Below are 14,076 nucleotides of genomic sequence, written 5' to 3'. Positions count from 1 at the left end.
ATACTCCACCATGATATAGTCAGTGATATATTTCACTGCCTAGACAACTAAATTGCATTTTTAAATTATTTCAGTGCCATGCAATCAAAAATAAAGATAAAATAATGTTATAGTATCCACAACAGATAGTATTTGCGCGTTATAGGTGCCAAAATCTACAATCTGCAGCATTGTATTTTATAGTCAATAAGCCAGTTAAAAAGAAAAATATTTTAATTGCTGTTGTCGATTTTTTTTTAAATCTATATTTTCCCTTAAAAGATTTTCTAAATAAAGAGAAAAAATGGTTTTAAAAAGCTCATTCAAGTTTCTGAAAGTTTAGCTAAGTAAAAAAAGGAGGTTCAAAGCCTGGAACTGGAATAAATCTGTGCTTCAAGCCTCAGAACTACAGTTCCTTACCAGTGGTCTAATTTCATTATTGTTGGCTAATATCATTGATATTAATTGCTCATTTTCATGACTTTTAAATTCACTTAAAGTTAAAAGTCATTGTCCTATAGCAGTGTTCTTATTTCAAGAATCTACAAATATTGAAGTTGTCAGCTCTCACTCAGATTACTATGTGTACCATTGTCATTTGACTCATGTATCTGGTCTTCTCTTATACCACATGTGTAGGGTTTGAATTAGCAATTCATCAAGACACAAAAAAATAGGATAATTCAATAAGCTCACATAAATTTAAGAGCTTCTCTTTAGTTGATTTTTAAAAAAGCTTTATACTAGAAACACAGCAATAGCTTTTATAGGAGGCACAAGATAGTTACAATGTAATACATCTCATGGCACAACAGCACTGTGTGTATCTACATGCAGGGTAAATTAAAGGTATGGTTCGGGGGCGGGGGGGGGGAAGAGTTGGGTGGTTAACAAGCTTGATGTTGTCCACCAAGAATAAATATGTAGCAGCACTTTAAGATAGATGATCTACTATCTTTGCAAATTATTATTTTCAGTTTCAAGGTAGAAAAGTTTCCTGAATGTTGAGATGTAATACAAGTGTTAAATTTATCAAGTTTTCCTTCATTTGTTTAATTTGTTTAAAACATATCTCACTTACGCAGAAAAGTGTTCCTTTTGAAGCTTATCAATGAACCAGTTAACATTACCTTTTCAAAAAATACAATGAAAATTTGAACTTATTTCCCCCTCTGGAGCACTAAACAATATTAAAAGCAGCATATCCATCGCAGAACACAAACATAAGAATCATTTTTAAGCAATAAACTGGAAACTACTGACTAGAAATCATCATTTACTGTTTTAAATTATGAGAATTAAGAGATATATTTTGAAAAACAAAGTAAAAAATATCATTTGAGATATTTATGGCCACTGATGAACCAAAGAGATTGAAAAATTGACGATATATTGTCAACTTGAACAGCACTAAATATCTGTTTCTCCCACACCCATAATTTGGCAGGCAAAACCTTTAACACATTTTTATTTTATTTTATTTACCTCTTCTCCGCCCATAGCTCCTGGCTGCATGTAAACACAGAAGAGAATTGTTGGTACTTTTGTCATAGAACAGCAATTAGATTTAGATTCAGAAATAAGGAAAATGTAGATTTTTATGTCTTTTCCCATTGCACCTTCCCCCCCACTTTTTTTTTTTTTGAGAATGAAGTTCTGACATTTCAAACAACCCTAAAAAATATCTTTAAGACGACACAGCCAAGACAAAATTTTAAGCACATATGCTATGCAACATTATTCCAGATAGCAAATAATATTTTAAAATTATGACGCCACACAAATCCTTCATAGGTGTTGGAAGAGGTAATGCACATAAGCTATAGTAATTTTAATTAAAGGGAGTAATTGTGCAGAAAAAAAACAATTATAGTTTTGAAAAACTATATTTAATCATCAAGGGATTTAAACAATTAGCCATTCTACAAAAAAGCTAAATTTTCCACCAAAGTGATATAAATTCAATAATTAGTATGTCATCCAAACCTGCTCATATTGATTTGAATGGCTACAATATACAACTTGGCGTTTTTTACGAATAAATCCGAAAAATTGTAAAACTGTTTATGTTCTGATATCTGCATATTGTAAAATGAAGTCACACATCCAGTATATGATATAAACTGAAATGGCTAAATGCATTTACATTTGCTTTCTGAAATTTTTATGTATCATAGAATAGTTTGGAGCATTGTATTTCGAAACTACACTGAGAACTCATCCCAACAGAACATATCTGTGCCCTTCCAAAATATTTACAATGCAGGTGGCCTTGGATCACAAATTTCCCATCCCTGGGAAGAAAGGTCAACCTGTAATAGAAGCCAAAAAATTCTAGGTATATGGCAGACAATTGCTCTGCCACTTCTATTTGGTATTGTGGGCAGGGTGGAGCTTATTCATGAGAAGTACAGAAGGGGGAGCGCTCCTAATACCATTCATTATCTGTAACTGCATCGTTGGGAGTTGTTAGGCTTGGCACTGGAATTTCCTGGTGCAACATTTGGTAGGAAGATGGACTAGCACTAGGCCTGGCAGCATACTGGCTCGACCAATTCTTTAAGGTAAGAGTTTGGGGGGTGGGGGGAGAGGCTGCTCTGAGGGGAACTTCCACCCTTCCTGTTATTACTTATCTGAGGTGGAGGCCTCATTCAAGGTCATCATCCTACTGGAGGGGAGCTGCATCATTCTCTTGATAGATTTTTTGGTTGATGGGAAGGAGGTCATCTTCAAACTACATGTACCATTTCTTCATCTCTTTGAATGAATTTAGAACAAAAAATAGCCAAAATACCGAAGTATAAATGATATTGTAGGATCCAAGTAAAAAAATGAAAGACAGTTATGCTTACTGTTAACATTTAGGCTGCCTCTATACTATGAGCAAGGTTTGACAACATGGTGATAAAAATCCACCCGAGTCTTTTCTAAACTACAGAATCCATCATTGCTGTTGCTTCAATACAGTTATGCTGCACCAGTGGTGATTTATGGGTCCCAGTTTTCATATTGATGAATCACTCATAGTTCAAACCTCTGCCGCTGGAGAAAGTTTTTTGCAAGGCTGGGTTAACAGAGTAGCAAAGCATATAACTGGTTGTACTTTTCCTAATGGCAAAAGGTTGTTTTTAAAATGCAAAAAAGTTAGGATGTACAACCAATTACAAAGGTAGCAAAAACAAAAAAAAAAATGTTCAAATCCCCTTCAACCAGCAAGATATTAATTTTCTATAACTGAATTTTGGGTTTGTCTTTTACCTTAATGTTAAATCAGACTTTTTGGAGATTTTGCTTGTTCCCCTCCTCAGCTTTTGGGACATTTACAATCATGTTCCTGCAAATTGTCCCAGTAGCAGAATGAGTGTAACAGTCCCTGGCCAGGCCAGGCCGACAAAATATGTATTGTGAGATCACAATGGAAAATAGGTTTCATTAGACTTCAAAAATTGTAGCAGCTACACGCTGAGTATGCTCACAGCCGATTTTCAATTGCTTATCACTTATTCCTTCCAAATATGAAACAAACTTCCTCAAAAAGTACTTTACCCACAAAATAAGTTGAGAATTTTTTGATTCATCTGTAAGTTATTGGTGAGTACAAATACCACAAACATGAGTTATTTTCCTTGTATTTTCCTTCTCCCTCTCCCAATTCTATACTTTATCGCCCACTTCAAAGGAAAAATTATTATGGAGCTATGTATGTGTGGAAATTGGGTTATAATGGAACATGACAGAGACAATTATACCATTACTACCAAGAACGCCATAATTATGAATGCAATCGAAATTTATACTTAATTTTTAATACACATTTTCATTTCAGACTGTTTATTTTCCTCCAAGTACCAGGCTACTGCACTAGAATTGCTTAATTTCTAATTTCTTCTATTGTCTCGGCCAGACCATGGTCCAAGATTACATTCCTTACACAAGCAACATCAATAAGTGGGCATGTCTCAACAAGCAAAATGGGCGCATTTTTCCAATCATGATAACTTGGCATGTTTGAAAAGCACTGTTAAGATGCAGGCTAATATGTCTGAAGTGGTGTTAGCTCACCATCTTGTAGCCGTAAGCTAACACAATTGAAAGACACCCCCTCTCTTCTGTCAGGTTATGCAGTGTTGCTACACTGGCCTTACTAGTGTTACTATCTTATTTATTTACGCATTTACTATATGGGAAGGTGGATGTCATATTTATACAACTAAAGACAGGAAAATATTTATATATTATAGTGTATACACACACACACACACACACACACACACAAATATCCCTAAATTTCTCAGAAAAGACCTTTATAAAATGACCTAAAGATAGATATTTGGTGACCACAATGCTCAGATTTTCTGATAGGCTGACTAACAAAATGCATAAAGAAAAAATGAAATGACACAGAGAAACTGAGGAACTACACTGTAGATAAATTTTTATTCAAAATGTTGTTTAATTATTTAGGAAAATAAACTGAATGACAACAAAATGGTAACAAGTAAGCTTCATGTGTGCAAGTGAGTGTTACAGTAAAGAGCTTTTCAAATAGAATAAAATAACCCAAAAATAAATGAGTCCTTCCTTTTACGAGATGTAAAATACCCCCAAACTAATTGATCTAAAATAATCTGAACAGAACCTGAGGCTGCCATGCAAAAAATTATTCATGCAAACATCACAGAAAGTGGATTATGATATTAAGGAACTCATGGGTTACTAATATAAACAATTAAAATTAAGCTATAAAAGAAAATGCAGCAGGCGAGTACTTATCTAGGTGGGACAGCTGATTGAGGCCGGAAATGGGTAAAACAAACACTGAAATGCTATGATAATACAAACATGATTAAAAACCCACCCTGAAGGGCCTGAGTTTTTTTTAAATCCCAAATTAATAAAAATCACAACACACAATAGATTTAAATAGAAAACCATATGCACTTTTCCCATTTAACCAGTAAAAGAAAGAAATAAGACCAATTTCCTCATTTTATAAAATACATAGTTGTGATAGAAGTTGGTCATAAAATATAAACATTTATTTGAAAACCCCTTTGGACAATTCTATTCAATATTTGTATTCAAGTTAATTTTTAAAAATTGCTAAAACGTCATTAGACCAGGGAATTTGGGAGTCAAAATGTACTTTCTATATTTCCTTCAGCAATGTCACTGTTACACATGATACAAAACAAGAATGTGCAATTTGAGATAAAAATTATATAGTATCCTGCCTTGTTTACAGCACGAAGTCCAGGCCACTGCAGACTTCGCTAGAAGGAATGGCTCAGCTATCTGAAATCCATACTACCAGACTAATATTAAGTGTGACTCAGCAAATCTGAATGCAGAGAGCTTCCAACAGGCTTTGCCCAAAATGTAGTTTACAAACACTAATGGAGAGAAAACACTTAAAAGCTAAACAGTTTTGAAATTATTTCTGTGCGAAGGCAGCAATGCATCAACAGGAAAATGAAAATCATCTACTTACTGTAATCAATGAGATCACAAGTATGACATTTCTTTGCCGTTATTACTGCTTATGAAATTAGAAAAAATACTGTGGTGGAAGTTGTCATAACCATATAGCTAAGGGTAGCCGAGAATTTCTCCTTACCTGCAAGGTGTTAAGAAGCTCAAATAACCTGGTTGGCACCTGACCAAAAGGACCAATGGGGGGAAAAAATACTTTCAAATCTTGGGGGGGGGGGGGGGAAAGGGTGGCTTTGTTTTGAGTGTGTTCTCTTGGGAAGCAAAAAAGTATCAGTTAAAAAAATCCTTCTCCTATAAACCAATCCTGAACCAGTCTCTAATATTACAAAAATAGTAAATAAAGCCAAGCAAGGTGTGTTAGATTATCTTTTGTTTTATCTTGTGAATTTTCCCTTTGCTAGAGGGAGGTTCATTCCTGGTTTCCGTAACTTTGAACTAAGCCTAGAGGAAGTTCCTCTGTGTTTGTGAATCTTTTGTTAGCCTGCAAGGTTATTTTCCATCCTGATTTTACAGAGGTGATTCTTTTACCTTTTTTTAAAAAATAAAATCCTTCTTTTAAAAACCTAATTAATTTCTCTATTGTCCCAAGGGTTTGGGTCTGTGATCACTTTCTAACCAATTAGTTAGGATATTATTCTCAAGCATCCCCAGGTAAGGGGGTATAAGGCTTGGGGTGATATTTTGGGGAAATAGGAACTCCAAGTGGTCCTTTCCCTAATTCTTGGTTAAATCACTTGGTGGTGGCAGCGTACCAAAAAACGTGTACCTTGGGGAAGTTTTAACCTAAGCTGGTAAAAATAAGCTTAGGGGGTCTTTCATGCAGGTCCCCACAACTGTACCTTAGAGTTCAGAGTGGGGAGGGAACCCTGACAGAAGTGTCAAGAGATTTTAGCCACCAGAGAATGACAACCACTCCCCCAAAATGCACTGCCCGTGGTGCCAAATATGGGGCCCTATTTTCATAAACCATATTACGAATAGCTTCAACATGCAAAACACAGATGAGTGGCAGTCTCAGGTACACTGTAAATGAGACAGCCTACAATATGAACAGATATAATTCAAGAGCACCATATTTTGGTAATATAATAAAAAAATTTTCAAAAATGTGCATCTGAAATAACATTAGCAATTAGTTTCCCAGTAGGAGGTATCCACTATGTAAACAATTAGTGTGGGCACTATTGTCCGGTTTATACATGATTGGCTGAACATCAGAGGTTTAACAGCTATTATAAAGTGTAATTTATATATACACACCTACAAGTACAGCATGTATAAAAATTTTGCTATTTTGAGATGTGAAGAGCCTATTTACCAGGAATTATACTGGCACAGACTCACCCATGTCAAACAGTAAGGATGTTATACAACTGCAAAACCATAACTGAACATTTATTTCTCAATTATGCAATTCCCTGACCTTTGGTAGTGCATGATTTGCATAATGACTGCAGAGTTATTTCTCAGTTTCTGGCCAGCGTGCAAATCCCTGAATTCTGATGGACAACAACTTGGAGTACAGAGATCTGCATAAATATTGTATAGCAATTATGCAGATCTAGGTATTCTAAAGGGTTACTTCCCATTCATGTTTCCACAACAAACATGGCCACTTCAACTTCTGACTCCCTTCCTGAGCCCACCACTTCACCCACCTCTAGAAATACAATATAATTTAATTGACAAGGAAGTGGGAGAGAGGAAGTTGAGGATTCTAAGCCTTCTTTAAGGGCACAAGGAGCATGGTCATGGGAAGAATGAGAAGACTATGGTAAAATGGGAAAGGGATTATAGATGGGAAGTTGAGCTGAGAGTAATTGATAATATGAGAAGAATTTAAAAGTAGCAAAGTTGCACATGACAGAGGACCACAAGCACATTTCCAGTACAATAAAGTGCTTCCTGTTAACTTGGTAATAATCATATACTGCATAAACTGACTCCTTGGAAAGAAACAAGAACATATTGTAGCAGAAGGGGAAACCAGCACTTTTTCAAGCCATACACACATTGTGTTGTAGGAAAATAGAAAAAGGTAAACACCAAGAGTGAGTGTGTGAGTCTCGAGGATGATGTAACTAGTAAAGCCAAAATAACATAAAATGCAGGCCAGAGGATTCTGAGAGTATAGTAATAATAAATAAGGTAAGACTTGGAACTGTGGCTAGGGAATAAGCATTGAGAGAGATCTTAAAAAGGGAGCAGGGACTATTTTAATAGCCTAGAGAATGGAAATGAGAGCTGTTTTATTAATAGGAGTCTAAAGAATCAAAAAGTTATTAATATAACCCAGGTTTCCGAGTAACAGCCGTGTTAGTCTGTATTCGCAAAAAGAAAAGGAGTACTTGGATGCATCCGATGAAGTGAGCTGTAGCTCACGAAAGCTTATGCTCAAATAAACTGGTTAGTCTCTAAGGTGCCACAAGTACTCCTTTTCTTAATATAACCCAATCACTATCCAACATTAAACAGTTTTTAACAAGGTTTGGAATACAGAGATGTCAGCTTTAGTACCATGGCTAACACACCATTAAAAAAATCCTTTTAACCTTTTATAAAAGAGAAAAGAAAAGAAAAGAAAAGAAAAACAGTTAAAGCATTTTAAATGTGAAGTATTAAATAAGGCATTCCTTTAATATCCCTTGTTCCTTTTTGCTTTAGCTGGAGAGAATTTAGGAGGGGAAAAATCCTTGTTTTACAGTCCTTTGTGGTATCAATGATGGTAATAACTATGCTTTTGGGGGGGAAGTGAAGAAGTTAATTGACATGGGCTGGAGTGGTCATAATCTTAACACAGTACTTAAATGGTATCAGTAAAATACTTTCTATTTAAATTAATTTAGTCTTTTTGTCATCTTCTTGCATCTTTTTAAAACAATTTTACATAACAGGACATTGTGACAATTTATGAACTTTCACTCACTTTTTATGGTTGAGCTTACAATTAGGGTATATTTGTAGGCCCAGCTATCACAACATAATGCACAATAATGTGGATGCCAAAGGGTAAATACAACCTGTTCTTAAAGCAAAGAGGTAGGGAAGTGGGGGGAGAGGTCATATGTCCCATATTTAAATCTGAAACATGGTCATGTTAGTTGGATGACATGTAACAAGAGACAGCAGAAGACATTTCACATAATATTTATTACCAGCCAACGTGAAACTGCTTTGTGTTAACTCAGTAATTATTATAGTACTGTCCATAGCATCAGACTCAGAAGCCTTTAGTCTCAGATTTCAGGATATGGTCATTATCACTAACTGTGATGTCATATCTAGATGATAAAATTAACGTATTTGGATAATGTACTAACTGTGCTCAATTACAAAACAGTTACATAGAGTACTATAAATATTATATCCTTTGCGGTGTGAAGATGTTTTTAATGACTTTAATGGAGCTTCTTTTGAAGTAATTCAATAATTTTGCTAACAATGTTTATTTCTTATAAAAAGGCAGTTAATAAAGAGCAGTTCAGTACCATCTCACTTTGCATGGGTTACTATATTTACTGTCACCATTACTGTCTCTCAGAAAGAATAAGGGTGGGCACGAAGACCAATTATCCTCTTACATGGAGTAGAGAAGTTTGCGTTCATGACAGGTGCCAGTTCGGAAGCTCTGGAGACAGAAATTCTCTATATAGAGCTTCTCGACATTGTCCTACCAACATGCCTCATCTAAGACTGAAGAGGTCACTTCTATATTCAAGTCTGTATTTCAGACTCCATTCCCAATCAATCCTTGATATGTCCACTGGAACTGCCAACAACAGTGCTAACTAATGTTAATTGTGGTGACACTTTTTGGTATGCTAACATATGCACTAGGAAATGCACTACGACCCACTCATTTCACAGAGGTGACTGAACAGGTATTAGATGGCAACAGCTTTCTACCAGCCTAGGATGCATTTTTACTAAATCTATATTCCTTTGCCAATAACGAGCTGTCCCACTCCACCTGCTGTAACAGTAAGACAAGCTATACCAAAGTTTAACAGTTTATTCCATGAAACAGTTTGTAAAAAATGTCATAAAACAAATGGGATACATGGAGGAAGTGGGAATTACATGTCCTATTTCCAAGTGAAAAATTGAATTTATAAAAAGTAAAATCTCACTCCACCCATGTATTTACATTCCAGTAGATTCATAATAAAAAGAATGGTATAAGAAAATACCATCCAAGGACAAATGAGTCAGTATATGGCATAGTAAAGCTACAAAAAGGCAACTATGTTTATTATATATAATTTTCTATATAAACACCAATTCACCAGACTATTTTCTGCTTTGCTTGAAAACTGGCAGCCTTGTTGGGACTTTTGAACCTTACCTGGTTGTCTGTGGCATAATTTCAGTGTGACCCATGCCGAAATATGTCTTTATTCACTCATCCCCTATACACAGGGAATGTTCCTTCCTAGCCACACACCCTCTTCAATGCCATTAAAACATCCTTTAAGCATGAAAGTTAAGAACTTGAAGAACACGTAGGGTTTTTAAAATCTTACACTACTGCAAGTTAATTGAATGTTTAACAATGTGGGACAAATTTCTAGGGCCAGTTGTGAAAGGTTGCTTATTTGGTTAAGCAAAACTAGGATGAAGACAAGTAGAATGTATTGACAATATTGCATTAAGGCTATCCATTGTCTCCATGAAGCAAAAAAGGAAGGAAACTGAAGCACTGCAATTTTAACTGCATCTCAAATAATTCTGTGAAACTAATGAAAAAAAGCTGCGTTTCAAGGACTATTTCCCCACTTACAAAAATCTACAACTGGCAAGAAATTGCATTTGCAAGACCATCATATTGCATGTGTACAAGAAGGTAGAGTTACAATTTCTATGGGAATTACTGAATATCCTGTCTTTTTTATGTTTAAAAAATGTTTATTTAAAGCTTATTTCTTTTTATGATACATATGGTCTCAAGAATTAGCAGCACCATTTCAACAGTAACAAATCTTAAGACTACTGAACTTGAGCATTAGAAGTTATGTAAGCATCTGTAAAGACTTAAGCCTGGTCTACACACAATTTTTGAATATAGTGTAACTATATTGGTTAGGGATATTATTTTTATACCATTATAGTTATACAAGTACAAAACAAATCCCAGTGTGGATGCAGTTATCCTGGTATAGAAGTGCCTTTTACCAGGATAACTTTTATTCCCTTTTCCTGTTGGCAGAGCTGGGAAGAGAACCCAGAACTCTTGACACTCAACAATGAGCTTTAATCTGTAGCACCCACTTCCTCCTTTTGAAGTTGTATAATATCATATTTATTAAGGGCTGGTACCGCTACTATCATCATGTTGAGGAATACACTTTTCTTCAAAGATACTTGTCTTAATGGATTCCTACTCTTGGAGACGACAAAGCAGAGATCTTGCCAAAAGACAAAATCAGAAAAGATAAATATGTTTAGAATAGTACACAATAACTTTTCATATTTTACACTCAGACACACATGTGTTTACAGGAATAAGATATTTCCCAAAAGAATGCCATAGCAGGCAAAAGAAATCAAAGAGCATCCTAAAATAAACTGAACTCTAACAAGGTGGAAAGTCTGGGCACTCAAACTGAAAATAGTTGGTGGAGAAAGTAGGCTATTGGATTTTTTGTTTTTTAAAAAGAAAGACCAATTAGCCAATTACAATTTTGTCTCTGGAGAATGAATTTAAGTAATAGTGCTTGGTAAACATATGCTGAAAAGACCATTTACTTTGCAAATCTCCTGAATTGACACATAATGGGCATCAACATGACCTTCAAGCTTTCCAGTCAGTAGCAGTAAGAAGTGAAAAATAGTCTTCTAGACATGATACTCTTTAAGAAGTTAGTCAATTAGCACCAAGTGAAACAAATCTGAGTAACCTCCCTTAGAACTTTAGTCAACTGCAGTTAAAAGCCTAGCACCATTCTGGTTTAGAACATGAGGGGAAGGGCTTCCTCAGGATGGGCATGCATACAGCTCTGACTACTTGCACTGGAACTCCACAGCCACCTTTGGAAACACCTTAAGATAAGTCTGTACCAAATTAGTTTTGACAAATTTATTGTAAAGTCATTAAGTCACTAGAGACTGAAACAAGCTGAAGTCACAGCCACCGAGAAAATCATCTTCTATGTACGAAACTTGAGTTCACATACCCAGTAGATCAAAGGGAGCTTTCAGCAGCTTAGTTATGTCCACATTAATAGCTTGTAACATGGGGGACTTTTTGGAGGAGGTTTTCAAATGCATTAAACCCTGTTATGACCCTGATCACATGGGTCAATAGAGAAGCTGGTCTACTTTCACTATGTGCATGGTAGGAAATGGTACCAGATTAATTTGTTGAAAAGTTGTCTTTAAACCAGTTTTTTAAAATTCTGTACTTTATAGAATTGGTTGGTATGTTTTGCTGGGGGATTCGGCCAATTAGAATACTGTAAACCTAATAGTTAAATTCTATAAAACAAAGCTGGACTGTGGAAATAGTCTTGACTATTAAGCACATTCCTGTTACTATTAAACATGGGGAACTTCCTCATTGCAGACCTAAACTTCCACACAACTTTGTCCTAAGACGTTTTTATCCAAAATGGAAAATAATGATTTATGCTCTGAGTTACCATCATCTTTTCATCTCCCTGAAATTTCTTGTCTGATCTTTTCCTTTTAGGGTATGTCAACAGTGAGATAAAAGACACGATGCACCAAGTCTCAGAGCCAGGTCAGCTGACTCGGGCTTGTGGGGTTATAAAACTGCAGTGTAGACGTTTGGGCTCAGGCTGGAGCCACTGTAATTTTTACAGTCCAACACCCTTCGCCCTGAGAGCCTGAATCAGCTGTCCCAGGCCAGCTGCGAGGCTTTTATTGCAGTGTAGACATACCCTTAAGATTCGGGCAGGGATAACGTCTACATCTTGTATAGCACAAACACATTGTTACTGTTTATCATAAATTGTTATTTCAAAGGAATGAAATCCACACCACTGATGGGTGATGAAGCCAGAAGTTAATTTGTTCAGGTCATTCCAAATTAAAGCAAATATAAAACCACAACATCTAGTATTCATATTGCAACATGCTTTACAAAAAGACCTATTTTAATGTGTTTTAAGAAAGTTAAAAACACTCTCTAGTTCTCTTGATTATTGGGATCAATTTTCAAACCTCCCATTTCATGGGAAATACCACCTAGATGGAGCTACTATAAGGCAGCTGCATAATTGGTAGGGAAACCATTCCCAGAGAGTAGTTATCAGTGGTTCAGTCAAGCTGGAAGGGCATATGAAGTGGGGTCCTGCAGGAATCAGTTTCTGGGTCTGGTTCCGTTCAATATCTTCATCAATGATTTAGATAATGGCATAGAGAGTACACTTATCAAGTTTGCGGATGATACCAAGCTAGAAGGGGTTGCAAGTGCTTTAGAGGATAGGATTCGCATTCAAAATGATCTGGACAAACTGGAGAAGTGGTCTGAAGTAAATAGGATGAAATTCAGTAAGGACAAATGCAAAGTACTCCACTTAGGAAGGAACAATCAGTTGCACACATACAAAATGGGAAATCACTGCATAGGAACGAGTACTGTGGAAAGGGATCTGGAGGGCTCAGTGGACCACAAGCTAAACATGAGTCCACAGTGTAACACTGTTGCAAAAACAAACAAACAAAACACACACACAATTCTGGGATGTATTAGCAGGAGTGTTGTAAGCAAGATGCAAGTAGTAATTCTTCTGCTCTACTCCATGCTGATTAGACCTCAACTGAAGTATTGTGTCCAGTTCTGGGTGCCACATTTCAGGAAAGATGTGGGAAAACTGGAGAAAACCCAGAGAAGCAGGGCCGGCCCACAACATTTTGGCACCTGAGATGGCGAGCTCAAATTACGCCCCCATGCCCACTCGCTTGGGCCAAAACTTTGACAGGTCTCAATTCTGCCTTCTTCCTGTTCTACTCCTCTCATGGTACTGCTCTGCTACCTACCCCAATAAAGAAGAAGAACTAACAACTTAAAATGCCTTGTTCAAAAATTTTAAGTAAACTTAACTTTCAAATGCCTAAACAGCAAATGTAACTTTTCTTGTCTGCATAGTTGTCATAAATATAAAGGGAATGGTAAACACCTTTAAAATCCCTCCTGTTCAGAGGAAAAACCCTTTCACCTGTAAAGGGTTAAGAAGCTAGGATAACCTCGCTGGCACCTGACCAAAATGACCAATGAGGAGACAAGATACTTTCAAAGCTGGAGGGGGGGGGAAACAAAGGTTCTCTCTGTCTGTATGATGCTTTTGCCGGGAACAGAAAAGGAATGGAGTCTTAGAACTTAGTAAGTAATCTAGCTAGATATGTGTTAGGTTCTGTTTTGTTTAAATGGCTGAGAAAATAAGCTGTGCTAAATGGAATGTATATTCCTGTTTTTGTGTCTTTTTGTAACTTAAGGTTTTGCCTAGAGGGATTCTCTATGTTTTAAATCTGATTACCCTGTAAGGTATTTACCATCCTGATTCTATAGAGGTGATTCTTTAACTTTTTCTTCAATTAAAATTCTTCTTTTAAGAACCTGATTGCTTTTTCATTGTTCTTAAG

General features: G+C 36.1%; 1 protein-coding gene across 7 annotated transcripts in view; it reads right to left on the bottom strand.

Annotated features, from left to right (window-relative positions):
* CPEB3 (cytoplasmic polyadenylation element binding protein 3) overlaps positions 1–14,076 on the bottom strand; it is a 184,413-nt gene that overhangs the window by 69,649 nt on the left and 100,688 nt on the right. For 5 of the 7 annotated variants that reach the window (XM_074959091.1, XM_074959090.1, XM_074959089.1 and 2 more), the window contains exon 5: positions 1,465–1,488. The exons of the other annotated variants lie outside the window; for them this stretch is intronic. In XM_074959091.1, the coding sequence (XP_074815192.1) occupies positions 1,465–1,488 (24 nt within the window). The remainder of the gene's footprint in view (positions 1–1,464; positions 1,489–14,076) is intronic. 7 annotated transcript variants of the gene reach the window in all.

This window comes from Natator depressus, chromosome 7 (assembly GCF_965152275.1).
Source record: "Natator depressus isolate rNatDep1 chromosome 7, rNatDep2.hap1, whole genome shotgun sequence".
NCBI lineage: Eukaryota > Metazoa > Chordata > Testudines > Cheloniidae > Natator > Natator depressus.
This window is presented reverse-complemented; position numbering and strand designations above follow the sequence as displayed.